This window comes from Canis aureus, chromosome 10 (genome assembly GCF_053574225.1).
Source record: "Canis aureus isolate CA01 chromosome 10, VMU_Caureus_v.1.0, whole genome shotgun sequence".
Taxonomy (NCBI): domain Eukaryota; kingdom Metazoa; phylum Chordata; class Mammalia; order Carnivora; family Canidae; genus Canis; species Canis aureus.
In genome coordinates, this window is record NC_135620.1 from 21,394,561 (window position 1) to 21,413,470 (window position 18,910).

At 38.3% G+C, this 18,910-nt stretch overlaps 1 protein-coding gene across 9 annotated transcripts in view; it reads right to left on the minus strand.

Moving 5' to 3' along the window:
- The window catches only part of RAPGEF6 (Rap guanine nucleotide exchange factor 6), a 190,309-nt gene that overhangs the window by 158,458 nt on the left and 12,941 nt on the right, over positions 1–18,910 (minus strand). For all 9 annotated transcript variants that reach the window (XM_077911554.1, XM_077911550.1, XM_077911553.1 and 6 more), the window contains exons 2-3: positions 3,416–3,486; positions 2,183–2,239 (exon numbers count right to left, since the gene is read on the minus strand). In XM_077911554.1, coding sequence (XP_077767680.1) covers positions 2,183–2,239; positions 3,416–3,486 — 128 coding nt within the window. The remainder of the gene's footprint in view (positions 1–2,182; positions 2,240–3,415; positions 3,487–18,910) is intronic.

An 18,910-nucleotide genomic window follows, 5' to 3' on the forward strand; every position in this document is an offset into this window, starting at 1 on the left:
CACTTAGCATGTTTTTGAGGTTTAGCCATGCTGCATATACATTAATAGTTTATTCCTTTTTATTGCCATATAGTATTCCACTATACAGATATGTGGCATTTTATCTATCCATTCATTGAATATTTTGACTATTTCTGGTTTTAGGCTGGAAATACAAATAGCGCTACTAAGAACATCTATGTATAGTCTCTGTATGCACATGTTTTCATTTCTCTAATGATGTAAAAGTGGAATTACTGGGTCACGTGGCAAAACTGTTTAACTTTTTGATAAAGTACCACTGTTTCCTATAGTAACTCTGACATTTAACATCTGTACCACCAACACATGAGGATTCCAGGTGTTACCATATTGGTGCCAATACTTGCTACTGTCTACATTTTTTACTGTGCCTATTCTAATGGCTATAAAGTAACATCTCATTAATTTTTATATGTATCAATTTTGTATAGAGTAAGGTAAAGATCTAAATTAACTTTCTGCAAGTATATACTCAATTAACCCAGCATCATTTGCTGAAAAAACTATGCTGTCCTCCCTGAAATGCTTTAGCACCCTCAACATAAATCAATTGTTCACTGGTGGTTCCTTTTTAATCCTCAATTGTGTTATAGCCATACTATAGCTGGAAGTCATTTGAAAAAAAAAAAAAAAACTGTTCATAAATACAAGGGTTTACTTCTAGGCTCTCAATTCTGTTCCAATGATCTATTTATCTATTCTTTTCCTTGATAGCACTTAAATGTTTAGCTTTTAATTAATTTTCTCTAGTCCATTCAACAATAAGCTTGATGAAGGTACTACCAAGGTAAGCATAATGTATACCAAACATTTAATAATAAATTAATGGATCAACAAATGAATGAAGATAGCTACTAAAATCCTTATGAATCCAGTTTAATGCTTTAAAAAAACGATGAATGTATTGGGCTGGTAATGAAACATAAAAGTCAATACCATCCCAACTACCAGGCAATCTATATAATAAAAGAGGGCACCGCTGCCAAAATTTTTAGAAAAAACACAGGTTAAAGTATTTTCATCATCTTTAGAAAGGCAAAGACTTTGCTTTTTAAAGAGGACATGAAAAGCACTAATCACAAGAGAAAAATTGAGAGCTAGAAATTTCTCATCTCCAAAGGATGCCTTTAATAGAGTGTAAAGGCAAGCCACAAAGCAGAAGATACATGCAATGTAAGTATCCCAACAAAGGACATGGATACAGAATTCACAGTAACATTTCTACTAATTGACAGAAATACTATACAAAATTCAATTAAAAAATGGTTAAAAACAAATCTGATTTCATAAAAGAGTTATCCAAATAGCCTACAAAAACATGAAAATCATTCAGCATCATCAATAAGCAGGGAAATGCAAAATAAAATCACAGTGAGATAACAAAATGAAAATGTAAGACAGATTCTAATGTCAGACTCTCCTCAATCTGATCACATGCATTTCCAATAGGGCACAAAACAGGGCAGCCTGGGTGGCTCAGCGGTTTAATGCCACCTTCAGCTCAGGTCGTGGTCCTGGGGTCCCGGGACTGAGTCCCACATCGGGCTCCCTGCATGGAGCCTGCTTCTCCCTCTGCCTGTGTCTCTGCCTCTCTCTCTCTGTCTCTCATGAATAAATAGAAGTCTTTAAAAATAAATAAAGGGCACAAAACACATGAACAAAATGTTCACAGAAACTTTATTATTCACAATAGGAAAAAAAATGAAAATAACCCTAGTCTCTATCAACAGTGGAAAGGATAAGTGAATTGTGCTATTTTCACACATACAGTAAAACAGTGAAAAAGAATTAATGCAAAACATGGAAGAACCTTAGACATTTATCAAGTAAAAAGAAAAAGCCTGACCAAATAAATTTTTATCTATGTGGAGTTCAAAAAGAGGTAAAACTAATCTATGGTGATGGAAGTAAGAACTGGATTACCTTCCCAAAAGAGATGACTAGAGCCTCAAGAGAGCTGTTATGTTCTATATGTTCAGCTGGGTAACAGTTACTAATACATACTATTTTATTCATTAAACTTTTTGTGTACTATTTCAGTTTATGAGTATATTTCAATCTGCTCTAAAGATATTCCTTCCAAATAAAATGAATTTCAATGCTAAATGTCAAAATTTAAACATTTAAGCTATTAGTTTAAGCTAATTAAGGAAATACTTACCAAAAAAGAATTTGATTACCACTGTATCTCTCATAGCGTGCTCTTGCAGACATTAATCTAACATAGTAAAAAAAAAAAAAAAAAAAGGGTAAAAAATGTAAAGCTCTTATCTTCAATTTTGTTTTAAAAATACTGTTATAATTACTTCAACAGAAAATCTACCACTAGCTTCACTGAACTCTAAGAGTTTAGAAATACATGTATCAAATGCAGTTATTCTTAAAAAATCAACTAAATAATATTAAGAGGCAACAAACACAATACTTTTATGTATATTCTATAACCTGCCAATTCACACAGAGCAATGTTCCTTTCCTGTTATGGAAAAATATACATTTGTCTGATTCACTAGTGAATCCTTCTGCTAAGAAATTACTGGCAGAGGCACACACACACACACACACACACACACACACACACATACCCCAAAGTCTGTTGAATATATATATGTTTGCATTTAAAAGATGCTTTTAGTATTACTAAATGCTCTAGCTTTCAGCTTTCTTCTTCTTCCAGACATTTGCTGATATCTGAATTATGTTACACAGAAAACAGAAAATAATTGACTCTAATAATCATATTTGAGCAACCTGGTCTGGTCCCTAACCAGAAACTTAAAGATCAGAAAAAGTAATGGATGAACTGGTCATGGAACGAGCACACACTTTTAATTAAAACATTATGCAAAGCTACAACAGTAAGTGCTTCATAACACTGAAAAGTGTTTTTATAAATGTAATTACAATGACATAAGGTAGCTCATTTTACAGAAAGAAAACTCATTTTACAGAATAGGAAAATGGGGTTTGGAAAGCTTTATGGGTCTTGTTCACAAGAAGCTCATATCAAATCAAGAGTCGTAAAACTAGCACTTTAACATTACATTATACCTTGCCCATCTTAAGCATCTGACATCATAAATATTGAAAAGAATTACAGAAAGTAAATAGTTTTTTTTTTCCACTGGCTAGACAATACTGAATACTGTGCTTTGCTTCCTATATTCTCATGTAACCCTCGAAACAGTGTAACAAAGATAATCACATTGTCTCTATTCTAGGGAAGATAAAATTGCAACTTAGATGTTAAGTTTTGCTCAAGGCCCTACAACTAAGGAAAACTATGATATGCTTATCCTACAATAAGCCCCCAAATGATTTGGCCCTGCAATTATCTATCCAAACTTATTTGCAAGTCCATCACACAAGCTCTTAAACAGAGCATCACACTTACCTAAGCTGATGCTCCCTGAGATTTGATAGTATTTCCATCCCATGAAGATAAGAATAAATAGTATTTAAATCCTAAAGAACAGAAAAAAATTAGATTATTATTCAAATGTATTTTTCAAAATAGCACCTCAAATTTTTACTTTAAGCCAACAATTGTTTTATGGCAGAGCTATTAACTATGGAAGACTAATAAAATATCTGAATTAAAAGAAATCTGAAAACGTAGAGAAGAGCTACCTCCACTCATATAGGAATTCCTCTTCAGGATGGCAGATGGCCTCTACTCAAGCAACGCCAGAAATAAAAAACTTATTATTTCATATGAAAATCTATTTCATTTCTGAACAGATATAACTCTTCTTCCTTAGTGACATTCAGCTATTCAATAAGGACTATCATATCATCTTAAGTTTTTTAATTATTATTTTCTCCAGATTATATAGTCTCAGTATTTGCACGTTGCAGACCTTTAATAGCATCCTGGCTGACCTATTTTGGACATAACCCAATTTGTCAATATTCCTCTAAAAATATGACTTTCTAAAAAAATCTCTTTCTAAAGAAACCCAGAGTGATATTAATCAACCACTAAACAAAAAAAGCCCAGTGGGACAATCCTATTATTCACTTTGGAAAGAGGTAGGGAACTTTTCTCTAGCTCTCATTCAGATAACTAGGTCTTAAAAATCCCAGTATGATATAGTATAACCTAAGCCTACAGGAGTGGCAGAGTAAAAGGGAGAATGCAGGAGTAGTCCAAATTCCTGACAGAATAGTCTACTTTACCACTTATGTAGAATGCTAGTACACAAGCTTACATTATCTATATAAAAGATACCTCCTTATTCTAAGAGAACAATGCTTTTATACGAGGACAAACAGCTCCCAAACACTGTCCTCCTGCTTTCATATCTAATTGGCCAAGATAATTATCAGAGGACAGAAAAAAAGACACCTAAGACAACTCGTTTTAACAGATTAAATAGAAAATATGGAGCCACTAGGAAAAACAGCAAAAAAAAAAAAAAAAAAAAAAAAAAAGGAAAAACAGCAATAATCTGTGATTCCAAAAATTACAACTACCAATTAACTATGATAGACTCAATGACCACACCATCTTTGCTAAACCCATAGGAAAATGGGAATGAGAAAGATTTTTCTATATACATATACAAAGAATAAACTAAAAGAGGAAACCGTAACAAATGAGAATGGTCTATAAAATTTTTGAAGACAGCAGATGTAGTAGTGATGTGAAAAATTAGTATTTCCTAAGATGGCTACAATGGTATTTCTTACCCTATATGCTCTTTTTCAATAGAACCTTACCACTCTGCTATCAAAAACTGGAATATTATGTGCCTTGCCCAAGAACCTGGTTGGTTCTGTGATTTGTTCTGATCAAAAGAGTGTGGCAGAAGTAAGGATGTGTAACTTCTAAGATTCAAGTACCCTGAGACCACCAATGTCATGAGGAAGCCCACTAGGCTCATGGAGAGAGAAAGACCACGTGGGTCAGCACCAAGGCATCAGATACATAAGTGACCTCTTCTAAGACAAGCAGATGAATGGAACTCAAGAGACTGATCTTCGTTGAGGTTCTGTGGAGCAAAAGAATCAATCTCCCAAGCAAAACCTTCTGGATTAAAGTAATAAACAAAAGTTCCTGGGGATCCCTGGGTAGCTCGGCGGTTTGGCACCTGCCTTTGGCCCAGGGCGCAATCCTGGAGTCCCGGGATCAAGTCCCACGTCGGGCTCCCTCATGGAGCCTGCTTCTCCCTCTGCCTGTGTCTCTGCCTCTTCTCTCTCTCTCTCTTTCATGAATAAATAAATAAAAAATCTTAAAAAAAAAAAAGTTCTTGCCAAACTCTGGCTCATAGTGAGCCTGCAAACCCATCCTATAGTCCCTCTCAAATTCCTGAATATATTATAATTAGAATGTATACACTTTTAGAATAACCCCCACAATGGGTCCATGACCTATGTGGTAAAAGCTGTAATAGTGGAAAAAGCCAAGTGGAAACCTCTGAAATTAACCATTCCCCAGGATAAGACAGTAAATAAAAGATAATATTGCTCCCAGAGAAGCAAAGGACAGCAAAGACTAGTGCCACCAGTAAAGACAATATTCAGGGCTGAGGGTCTCCATTTTATATTGTCCTCAGAAAGCAAATATATCCTAAAAAACAACTGCAGACTGCCACAGACTTAAATTCCAATCCAACAGTCTCAACATAACACGGTTGCTGGAACTGATTAAGCCTCAGGTATTGATTTGGTGAATATATTTTTTCTATTTCCATTACAAAAGGTCATTGGAAAAAGTTTCCATTCACACAGGACAATATTAACTTACAGTTTCTCCATAGCGCTATTTTAACTCTCTACCATAAAACAACATGAAAACATCTAGACTTTCTGACCCATTATATAGATAATTTCTTGCTGAATGGACAGGATGAACAAGAGAATGACCAAGAGAAGGCTGGGACCCCAGATGGCAATACAATCATACTTTGGAATGTGAGCAATAAAACTATATGAGGAATCAAAGACTCATTACTTTCATGTTTTTAGGGGTACAGTCATCAGGGGCATTTCAGGACTTCGCCTGTTGACAAATTACTGGGACTTCAACCTTAGGTCAAGACAGAGTAAGGAGGATTGGAGTTACCTTCCACCATAAGCAACTAAAAAATAAATGTAGGAAATAAGGTTTTTCATGAGCTAGGACATCAGGAAACAAAAACAGTTTAACAACGCCTGAAAGAGGAGAAACAAATGAAGTGATTTACATGATGATACTTTACTGCCTGACAGTACCTGTAGTTGAGGAGAAGGAGCTGGCAGTTTAGGGAATATAAAGTGGCTAGAGTTTGCAGAACACGAGAGGGCATGTTACACAGAGATAAAAAGTATGTTCTGGAGACCAACATACGGTGTCCCTCAAGTCTTAGGTTGAATATTGATCATCCTGTCATGCAAGGGGGAAAAATCATACAAAGAAGTCAGGGAAAGAACAACTGTAAAGATTTAAAGTAGTAAGTCCTCAACCAGGGATGAGTTTTGGCCCCTAGATAACAAAAGCAGCATCTGAAGACATTTTGGGTTGTCAAAATTTAGCATGCAAGTTGGGAGTGGTGCTACTAGCATTAGGTGACTAGAAGCCAGAGATGCTGGTAAAAATCCTCCAACACATGGGACAAGGACCCAGGATAAAGGATTACCAGAGCCAAAATGTCAAGAGTGCAGAGGTTTAAATACCCTGGGAAGGAGGGAACAATACATAAAACTCATAGAAGGACAGTAAGGCTTCCTATTTCCATCAGAAAGAGCAGAAAATCTTGTAATTCACAGTGCAGTTAGTGGAGTACTCAGAAGGCTTTGAACTCAGTACTGGGGCAAAATTAAACCTAGATTAAACTCTACTCTGGCACTATGTAATACAGCTCAAAAAAAGGCCCAAAAAGGATCATATAATTTCCACGTCTCTTAACTGTGTCCCAGAACAAAGCTGAGTAATATTTACAGGAAATATGAAAACACCCAGGACACATAAAGGTAAAAATCACAATCTCTGTTGTTCAATCAAACATTACCAGACATGCAAAGGAGGAGGAAAAAATGACACACAAAGAGGAGAAAAATCAATTAAAACCAACTCAGTAATTACACAGATAATAGAATTAGTAGAAGGAAAACATTTAAAAATGTACTAGAATTATATTCCATATATTCAGGAAGATACAGAAGGGATTAAGCATGTAAGAAGGAACATTAAAAAAATTTCAGAGATGAAAACAATATTTGAGGGTGGAATACACTGGATGGGATGAATAGCAGTCCAGACTTTGCAGATGAGATTATAAACCTGAAGACAGAAGAATAGAAAGCAAAAACAAAAGGATGGAAAAACTTTGAACAGAGCACTAGTGAGTTGTGAAACAACTTCAAGCAGCCTAACAGAAGTGTCACTAGAGTCAACTCAAAGGAAAGGGAGAACAACGGGAAGAGAATGGAGTTACGGAAAATATTCCCTATTTGATAAAAACTATCAACCTGGGATCCCTGGGTGGCGCAGCGGTTTGGCGCCTGCCTTTGGCCCAGGGCGCAATCCTGGAGACCCGGGATCGAATCCCACATTGGGCTCCCGGTGCATGGAGCCTGCTTCTCCCTCTGCCTATGTCTTTGCCTCTCTCTCTCTCTCTCTCTGTGACTAACATAAATAAATAAATAAATAAATAAATAAATAAACCAACCAAAAAAAAAAAACTATCAACCTACACATCTAGAATGTTTAACAAACCCCAAGGACAAGAAATCCCAATGCTGGGCTCTGCACTTAGCATGGATTCTACTTGGGATTCTCTGTCTCCCTTCTCCCTTTACCACTGCCCCTTCCCCTGCTCCTGAGCACTCATGGGCTCTAAATAAATAAAATCTTTTTAAAAAAATTTAAAAAATCAATGACCTCTACCTCTGAAACCAATAATACATTATATGTTAATTTAATTTAAATAAAATTCTAAAAAATAAAGCCTTAACAACGATGACAAGAACACTGTGGGTTTAAACTATACATACAAGTGTATCTCAATCACAGCACAAAGGACAGGAGGTAAAAATGGAAATAAACTGTTGTAAGGTTCTTACAATACACGTGAAATAGTATAATCTCACTTGAAGAGAGACTGAGATAAATGTAAGACATATATTTAAACCTTAATAAACCTCATAGCTGTAGATTTTCTTGTATTCTCTCTTTATATTTATATTTATATATTTTATATCTCAACAATATTAATTCTTTCCCAGTCTGGGTCTTTTTCTTTTTTTTAATAGGTGTGTCCATACACACATACCTGCTAGGGCCCCGCCCTTTACGTTAAAGAGTCATCATAACCTGGCCAAACACCTACAAAATGTCTATCCCAAGGAAATGTGCAATTTACTTCTGAAATGAAGCTAACTTTGTTTTAGTGGCAAAACAAGTTAGAACTCTCATAATTTGACCTGCCAAATGAAGATAGGCTAGTGTCAAAAAGCACCAGAATTTTCGGAGATTTTCAACTGAATTTATGTCATATAATTTGTTTTTTGTTTTTTAAAGATTATATTTACTTATTCATGAGAGACACAAAGAGAGGCAGAGGGAGAGGAAGAGACAGGAGAAATAGGCTCCATGCAAGGAGCCCGATATGGGACTCAATCCTGGGACTCCGGGATCATGCCCTGAGCCAAAAGCAGACGCTTAACTGCTGAGCCAACCAGGCATCCCATAATTTCTGTTCTTAAATCAGAAGACCTTTTGGGAACAAGATCGATGATGCCATTAATAGCTGACAAAGAATTAGGAAGTCACTTCTCAATTTTAAACTATGCAGGAATTCACAAATTTTGAAATATATGTGCGGTTCTTCAGTTCTCTGCTTAAAGACAGGCTGACAAAATTTAACAATTTTAGAATCTAAAAGCCCTTCTTCAAATAGCTGGAAGTTTTCACTGTTAGTTGCCTTCAATCTTATTTCAGAGGGGACAATTTGGCCAAAGGAAATGCAGTTCTCCAATAGCATCTATAAATGCTGGTTGCGTGGACTCAAATAGAAATATTAGTAGTATTCCTATTGAGGGTGGCAAACTTTTTCTATAAAGGATGAGACAAATTCCAGGCTTTGTCATATGTTTTTTGTCACAACTATTTAAATTTTGCCTTTGTAGCATGAAAACAACCATATAATTGTAGGTAAATGAATGGGTGTGGCCGAATTCATCAATAAAATCTTAGTTACAGAATAGTTGGTAGGCTAATTTGGTCCCCAGGCCATACTTTGCCAACTACTAAAATGCATACGATCAAAAATACCTAACAAGGAAGTCAATCCATGAATGAACTCCTCTTTGGAAAATACTTCAGCTTATGAATTTTGGTAGAAGCTGAAAACACCAGATTCTCATTCTTCTAACCTCACATAAAACTAGAGCATTGGCAAATAATCTAAGTGCTACTAATCAGACATACATGTCCCAAATTTAGAATACAGTGATATCCACAAGCAAGAACTGCACAGAATCCATGCTGGCGGTTAGTGGCAGCAGCCGGGTCAATCAACACATGCAGTATACAGCTTATTGAATCCAAGTAGTGGACTGCTTCTGGTAGCAGTATGACATGGTTGCCTAGCCCCAAGTCTACTTCTCCAATAGTCCCAGCAATTCTGTAGCTATCCAGTATCATTTTATTCCTTTTCTTTAAAGTAGACAGAACTGGGTTCTCTTGCATTTAAGTTTACAAACCTGATAGACGCTTAGACTGGCACCATCAGCCTCACTTGGGAACTTGGTAAAAATGCAAATTCTCAGGCCCCATTCTAGACTTAGTGAATCAGAATCTCTGGTATAGGCCCCAGCAATTTGTGGTTTAATCAGGACTACAAATGGTTCTGATGTAAACTAAAATTTGACAACCACTGGTTGACAGGTAGGATGCATGCCATTCTGTGTTATTTGGCTGATAACCTATTAATGAGAAAGGGACTTAAGCACGGAGATGTCTAGTAAATCCTACTCCCTATGATACACCTGGTTTGAGGGTCGTAAGATGCTAAGCACTCATAAAACAATAGAAAAGATGCTCCCAAAACAAAGGATGGTTGTAGTACCAAGCTAGTTAATTTTCCCACATGATGTGTGGTTATGGTATTTTGTTTAAATGGGATAGCAAGCAGTTGCTGACTGTGTAAAGTTGGGCTTAGGGATTTCTTGTAGGTTTTTTTTTTAATAAAATAAATTTTATTGGTGTTCAATTTACCAACATACAGAATAACACCCAGTGCTCATCCCGTCAAGTGTCCCCCTCAGCGCCCGTCACCCACTCACCCCCACCCCCCGCCCTCCTCCCCTTCCACCACCCCCAGTTCGTTTCCCAGAATTAGGAGTCTTTATGTTCTGTCTCCCTTTCTGATATTTCCCACACATTTCTTCTCCCTTCCACTAAATTCCCTTTCACTATTATTTATATTCCCCAAATGAATGAGAACATAAAATGTTTGTCCTTCCCGAATGACTTACTTCACTCAGCATAATACCCTCCAGTTCCATCCATGTTGAAGAAAATGGTGGGTATTTGTCGTTTCTAATGGCTGAGGAATATTCCATTGTATACATAAACCACATCTTCTTTATCCATTCATCTTTCGATAGACACCGAGACTCCTTCCACAGTTTGGCTATGGTGGACATTGCTGCTATAAACATCGGGGTGCAGGTGCCCCGGCGTTTCATTGCATCTGAATCTTTGGGGTAAATCCCCAACAGTGCAATTGCTGGGTCGTAGGGCAGGTCTATTTTTAACTCTTTGAGGAACCTCCACACAGTTTTCCAGAGTGGCTGCACCAGTTCACATTCCCACCAACAGTGCAAGAGGGTTCCCTTTTCTCCGCATCCTCTCCAACATTTGTGGTTTCCTGCCTTGTTAATTTGCCCCATTCTTACTGGTGTGAGGTGGTATCTCATTGTGGTTTTGATTTGTATTTCCCTGATGGCAAGTGATGCAGAGAATTTTCTCATGTGCATATTGGCCATGTCTATGTCTTCCTCTGTGAGATTTCTCTTCATGTCTTTTGCCCATTTCATGGTTGGATTGTTTGTTTCTTTGGTGTTGAGTTTAAGAAGTTCTTCATAGATCTTGGAAACTAGCCCTTTTTCTGATATGTCATTTGCAAATATCTTCTCTCATTCTGTAGGTTGTCTTTTAGTTTTGTTGACTGTATCCTTTGCTGTGCAAAAGCTTCTTATCTTGATGAAGTCCCAATAGTTCATTTTTGCTTTTGTTTCCTTTGCCTTCGTGGATGTATCTTGCGAGAAGTTACTGTGGCCAAGTTCAAAAAGGGTGTTGCCTGTGTTCTCCTCTAGGATTTTGATGGAATCTTGTCTCACATTTAGATCTTTCATCCATTTTGAATTTATCTTTGTGTATGGTGAAAGAGAATGATCTAGTTTCATTCTTCTGCATGTGGATGTCCAATTTTCCCAGCACCATTTATTGAAGAGACTGTCTTTCTTCCAATGGATAGTCTTTCCTCCTTTATCGAATATTAGTTGGCCATAAAGTTCAGGGTCCACTTCTGGGTTCTCTATTCTGTTCCATTGATCTATGTGTCTGTTTTTGTGCCAGTACCACACTGTCTTGATGACCACAGCTTTGTAGTACAACCTGAAATCTGGCATTGTGATGCCCCCAGATATGGTTTTCTTTTTTAAAATTCCCCTGGCTATTCGGGTCTTTTCTGATTCCACACAAATCTTAAAATAATTTGTTCTAACTCGCTGAAGAAAGTCCATGGTATTTTGATAGGGATTGCATTAAATGTGTAAATTGCCCTGGGTAACATTGACATTTTCACAATATTAATTCTGCCAATCCATGAGCATGGAATATTTTTCCATCTCTTTGTGTCTTCCTCAATTTCTTTCAGAAGTGTTCTATAGTTTTGAGGGTATAGATCCTTTACCTCTTTGGTCAGGTTTATTCCTAGGTATCTTATGCTTTTGGGTGCAATTGTAAATGGGATTGACTCCTTAATTTCTCTTTCTTCAGTCTCATTGTTAGTGTATAGAAAGGCCACTGATTTCTGGGCACTGATTTTGTATCCTGCCACGCTACCAAATTGCTGTATGAGTTCTAGCAATCTTGGGGTGGAGGCTTTTGGGTTTTCTATGTAGAGTATCATGTCATCGGCGAAGAGGGAGAGTTTGACTTCTTCTTTGCCAATTTGAATGCCTTTAGTGTCTTTTTGTTGCCTGATTGCTGAGGCTAGGAATTCCAATACTATGTGAGCAGTGGTGAGAGTGGACATCTCTGTCTTGTTCCTGATCTTAGGGGAAAGGCTCCCAGTGCTTCCCCACTGAGAATGATATTTGCTGTGGGCTTTTCGTAGATGGCTTTTAAGATGTCGAGGAAAGTTCCCTCTATCCCTACACTCTGAAGAGTTTAGATCAGGAATGGATGCTGTATTTTGTCAAATGCTTTCTCTGCATCTAATGAAAGAATCATATGGTTCTTGGTTTTTCTCTTGCTGATATGATGAATCACATTGATTGTTTTATGAGTGTTGAACCAGCCTTGTGTCCCGGGGATAAATCCTACTTGGTCGTGGTGAATACTATTCTTAATGTGCTGTTGGATCCTATTGGCTAGTATCTTGTTGAGAATTCTTGCATCCATGTTCATCAGAGATATTGGTCTGTAATTCTCCTTTTTGGTGGGGTCTTTGTCTGGTTTTGGAATTAAGGTGATGCTGGCCTCATAGAACGAATTTGGAAGTACTCCATCTCTTTCTATCTTTCCAAACAGCTTTAGGAGAATAGGTATGATTTCTTCTTTAAACGTTTGATAGAATTCCCCTGGGAAGCCATCTGGCCCTGGACTCTTGTGTCTTGGGAGGTTTTTGATGACTGCTTCAATTTCCTCCCTGGTTATTGGCCTATTCAGGTTTTCTATGTCTTCCTGTTCCAGTTTTGGTAGTTTGTGGCTTTCCAAGAATGCGTCCATTTCTTCTAGATTGCCTAATTTATTGGCGTATAGCTGTTCATAATATGTTTTTAAAATCGTTTGTATTTCCTTGGTGTTGGTAGTGATCTCTCCTTTCTCATTCATGATTTTATTAATTTGAGTCTCCTCTCTCTTCTTTTTAATAAGGTTGGCTAATGGCTTATCTATCTTATTAATTCTTTCAAAGAACCAACTCCTGGTTCTGTTGATCTGTTCCACAGTTCTTCTGGTCTCGATTTCGTTGAGTTCTGCTCGAATCTTTATTAACTCTCTTCTTCTGCTGGGCGTGGGGTCAATCTGCTGTTTTTTCTCTAGCTCCTTTATGTGTTAGGTTAGCTTTTGTATTTGAGTTCTTTCTAGTTTTTGAATGGATGCTTGTATTGCAATGTATTTTCCCTTTAGGACTGCTTTTGCTGCATCCCAAAGATTTTGAACAGTTATATCTTCATTCTCATTAGTTTCCATGAATCTTTTTAATTCTTCCTTAATTTCCTGATTGACCCTTTCATCTTTTAGCAGGATGGTCCTTAACCTCTACGTGTTTGAGGTCCTTCCAAACTTCTTGTTGTGATTTAGTTCTAATTTCAAGGCATTATGGTCTGAGAATATGCAGGGGACGATCCCAATCTTTTGGTATGGGTTCAGACCTGATTTGTGACCCAGTATGTGGTCTATTCTGGAGAAAGTTCCATGTGCACTTGAGAAGAATGTGTATTCAGTTGAGTTTGGATGTAAAGTACTGTAGATATCTGTGAAATCCATCTGGTCCAGTGTATCATTTAAAGCTCTCGTTTCTTTGGAGATGTTGTGCTTAGAAGACCTATCGAGGGTAGAAAGAGAGTGAAGTCACCAAGTGTATTATTATCTAAGTATTTCTTCAGTTTGGTTATTAATTGGTTTAAATATTTGGCAGCTCCCACATTCGGGGCATATATATTGAGGATTGTTAAGTCCTCTTGTTGGATAGATCCTTTAAGTATGAGATAGTGTCCCTCTTCATCTCTCACTACAGTCTTCGGGGTAAATTTTAGTTTATCTGATATAAGGATGGCTACCCCTGCTTTCTTTTGAGGACATTCGAATGGTAAATGGTTCTCCAACCTTTTATTTTCAGGTTGTAGGTGTCCTTCTGTCTAAAATGGAGACAGCAAATAGATGGGTCCTGCTTTTTTATCCAGTCTGACACCCTGCGCCTTTTGATGGGGTCATTAAGCCCGTTCACATTCAGAGTTACTATTGACAGATATGAATTTAGTGTCATCATGATATCTATTCAGTCCTTGTTTTTGTGGATTGTTCCACTGAACTTCTTCTTAAAGGGGAATTTTAAGAGTCCCCCTTAAAATTTCTTGCAGAGCTGGTTTGGAGGTCACATATTCTTTCAGTTCCTTCCTGTCTTGAAAGCTCTTTATCTCTCCTTCCATTTTGAATGAGAGCCTTGCTGGATAAAGTATTCTTGGTTGCATGTTCTTCTCGTTTAGGACCCTGAATATATCCTGCCAGCCCTTTCTGGCCTGCCAGGTCTCTGTGGAGAGGTCTGCTGTTACCGTAATATTCCTCCCCATAAAAGTCAGGGCTTTCTTGTCTCTTGCTGCTTTAAGGATCTTCTCTTTATCTTTGGAATTTGCAAGCTTCACTATTAAATGTCGAGGTGTTGAACGGTTTTTATTGATTCTAGGGGGGGATCTCTCTATTTCCTGGATCTGAATGCCTGTTTCCCTTCTCAGATTAGGAAAGTTTTCCTAGGATATGTTCAAATACATATTCTGGCCCTCTGTCCCTTTCGGCGCCCTCGGAAACCCCAATTAAAAGTTAGTTTTTCTTCCTCAGGCCGTCGTTTATTTCCCTTAATCTGTCTTCATGGTCTTTTAATTGTCTCTTTTTTCCTCAGTTTCCCTCTTTGCCGTCAACTTGTCTTCTATGTCACTCACCCGTTCTTCCACCTCGTTAACCCTCGTCGTTAGGACTTCTAGTTTGGATTGCATCTCATTCAATTGATTTTTAATTTCTGCCTGATTGGATCTAAATTATGCAGTCACGAAGTCTCTTGAGTCCTTTATGCTTTTTTCTAGAGCCACCAGTAGCTGTATAATAGTGCCTCTGAATTGGCTTTCTGACATTGAATTGTAATCCAGATTTTGTAACTCTGTGGGAGAGAGGACTGTTTCTGATTCTTTCTTTTGAGGTGAGGTTTTCCTTCTAGTCATTTTGCTCAGTGCAGAGTGGCCAAAAACAAGTTGTATTGGGAAAAGGAGAAAAAGAGAGAGAGAGAGAAGGAAAGAAAAGAGAAAAAAAAAAGGAAAAAAGAAGAAAATGAGAAAGAAAAAGAAAAAAAGGTGAAAAAAAGGGTGGGGGAAGCAATCAGAAATCAAAAAGAAAAAAAAAAAAAACACGGGGGAGTATCTTCTGATTCTGTATACTTTAAGTCTCTGACTTCCCCTGGAACTTGTCCGTCTAGCTGGTCTTCTGGGGGAGGGCTGTGGTGCTGATTTTCAGGTGTTAGCACTTGGGGGAGCTGCTCTGCCCCCTGCCTGGTGCAGGGCTCAGTGGGGGTTGTTTACCCCGTGAGGCCCCAGGAGGAACAACCCCAGCCCCAGTGGTTGCTGCAGCTCTGGAAACCTGTATTCAGCTCCCGCAGGAACTACTCCATCTGCAGGGGCCTGGAGGCTCCGGGGCGGGGCCGCTAATCTGCTCAGCTCGGAGCAGGAGCGTCCTTGCTGTCCTGGGCCCTCCCGGCCTCTGCATGTCCCGGTTGGGAGGCCAGATCCTGGGCTGTGTTCCGGCGCCCTGTGCTCCCGGTCTGCGCTGTCGGATTTGCGCTCCCGGACGCGCAGCCCCCTCCGCGGAGCCTCTTCCTCCGCCCGAGCCCCTCCGAGCTGCTCCCGGAGCCGCGCAGCCCCCTCCGCGGAGCCGCCGCCCGAGCCCCTCCGAGCTGCTCCGGGTCCAGCCGTGCAGGCTGCAGCCCTTAGGGAGCTCGGCACACTCTCCCGGGGCTCAGTTCCTCTGTTACTGTCTCAGGGAGCCTGAGGGCATCCCCGCCCTCCTGGGTCCTGCTCTAACTCCCTGCGGGAGCCTTTCCGCCCGGGAAGGTTGGTGCAGCTCCTGCTTCTCCGGGACGGGGCTCTCCTGTCCTGGGGGCACTCGCCCCGGCCTCAGCCCGGCTCCTCGCGGGGCCCCTCCCCCTTGGAGGCCTTTTGTTTATTTCTTTTTCTCCGTCTTCCTACCTTGATAGAAGCATGAACTCTTCTCACTGTAGCATTCCAGCTGTTCTCTCTTTAAATCTCAGGCCGAATTCATAGATTTTTAGGATAATTTGAATGTTATCTAGGCAATCTGGTGGGGACAGGTGATTTGGGGCCCCTACTCTTCCGCCATCTTGCCCCTCCTCCTCTTGTAGGTTTTTTTAAGTAGGCACCATGCCCAATGTGGGGCTCAAACTCACAACTCTGAGACCAAGAGTTGAATCCTCTACTCACTAGCTACGCACCCTGGTTTCTTGTAGTTTTGTACCAACTATCTTTGAGATAGGCTTGAGTTATTATTATTATTAGGCTTAGTGCACCCAAGATCAATAATAGCTATTATAGAAAGCCAAAAGAAACAAACAACAACAACAACAAAAACTTGACAGAGACAGGCCAGAAGTCTTCTAGATAATTCTTGGTAGTAAAAAATTTAAATACTAGATTCAAGGAGGTATAATCAATTACAGTGTGCACTTGAAAGCTGCTCTATTAAGCCTCAATGAGGGAAGTCATGATGAAGATGGTAAAACTAGAAGTCATGACATTCCAGATCAGCAACACCAGAATGAGCCACCTGTTCTGTAACTACAACATACTGCAGAAATTAACCAGAACTATTTAAAAAAAATACTCTGGATTAAGGAATAAAATAATTTTTTTTGCTTTTGGATAAGCAAAAAAATGGTGAGGAATGGTGATGACTCAGCTTCCTAAAACAGATCAACAATACCATCTCAGCCAGTCATGTCAGTAAAGATGGGCAAGCTGAGGTGTTAACACTGTCATCCTACAACAAAGCAGTTTTTTTATATCTTTCAAACACTCCAAACCTAATACATCCACTGTAGATACATCCTGTTGGTTTTCAATTTCATTTTTTAAATTAAAATATTAAATTTTTATTTGCAGCTCTGTATGAGGAATTAACAACCCTTTTAAGTATACATTCTCATTAAGTATGCCTTCTTCAATGTTGTGCCAAGCAGTGTGCTACTCCTGGAGTAAATCCCATCTTTCCGTTCTACTGATGGCCATTCTACACAGGCTTACAAATCCAACCAAAACTTGGAAAACACAGACTGGAATGCTTAAAGGATATTTTTCAGTTTCTTCAACTCTAAAACTAGTGAATTTCTTATCCTATGATTCACTCATTATATGCAACTTTCAATATAGCATTAATTACCTAAAACACCCATTAACGAAGATATTTTACGCAGTATCTTTTTTTCCCCCCGGAAAGCAAGTACATTCCTAGATTTTTAACAATGAAAAATCTCCCAGGGTGGATCCTAAAAGCACTATAGATTCAATTCCAAATATAGATAGATCGATCGATCCTATAGCTACAGGTCTATACATAAAAACTTATAGTGAAGAATCCTCTACAAATCAACGTTAGGCTGAAGATAGAATAAAAGTGTAGTTAAAAAGCTGGGAATCTAGAGACAGCCTCAGGTTCAAATTATGCCTCTATCAGTTACTAACCATGTAATCTTGGATTATTTGCTTAATGTTTATTATCAAGAGGAACAAATAAACTACCTCCCTTTAAACATAAAATGTTAAGTGTGTAGTACAGAGACTATCACATGGTAAATAAGTAACATGTTAGTACTGCATGTTTAATATATACACATGTATAAAATTACAAAACAAGGATTAAATTACACTCACACTACTAATGCTATTTTGAATGTTTCTGACAATGGCTACAAGTTAACAATACCATACATTAAACACAGAATTTTATTCCACTGGTTTTCTCATGCATGAGGGGTAAATATATTCTGCAAAATGGCAGTAAAGAGCCTCACAATATTTACCACACCTGGAGCCCAACCCCCAGTTTCTAAATACTATTTCCTACTAATAGAACAAGGGTTCCTTGGATAAGTATCTGATTTTAACTAGGGCAAGGAAAGTATAAGCCTAAAACATCTTTTTGTACCAGAAAATAAGAAATTAAAGACCAATGGGAAAAAATAAATAAATAAATAAGACCAATGGGGTCATGTCAAAAGGACATAGGAGATGACTTTGAAAGGACTCCAATGGCTAAATTTGGAGTCATCTGATAATCAAAAGGAATAATGAAAATATTAAAAATACAAAAATAATCCTTGAAAGAACAGTCATTTTTTTAAAAAAAGAGGAGGAGGAGGAGGAGGAGGACAGGGAAAGATGGGAAAGTTATTCCCAGAGTCCTGGGATCAAGCTCTGCATGGAGTCCTGTATTGGGCTCCCTGCTCAGCCGGGAGTTGGCTGCTTCTCCCTCCGCTTGTACTTGCTCTCTCAAATAATAAAATCTTTAAAAAAAAAAAAAAAAAAAAAAGCTATGTTTATGAAAGTAAGAAAAAGGCAAAAGACCTGTTCCCTATTAAAGACGACTAGGGGCACCTGGGTGGGTTAGTCAGAAAAGCATGTGACCCTCAATCTCAGGATCATGGGGCTTGAAATAAACCTAAAAATATATAATTAAGAAATGAAGGCTAAAGAGTCTTAACAACCAAATGTAATGTACCCTGACTGGATCCTATATTGTGAAATATAACAAATATAGGAGACATTTAAAAAATATGGTGAGTGGTAAATTGTTATCAGGTCTGCAGTTTACTTTCAAATGGTTTAGCAAAATAAAGTATATGCTAGAGAGACGGACATAAGATAAAAATGGCAAAATATCGCATCGAGGTAAGAG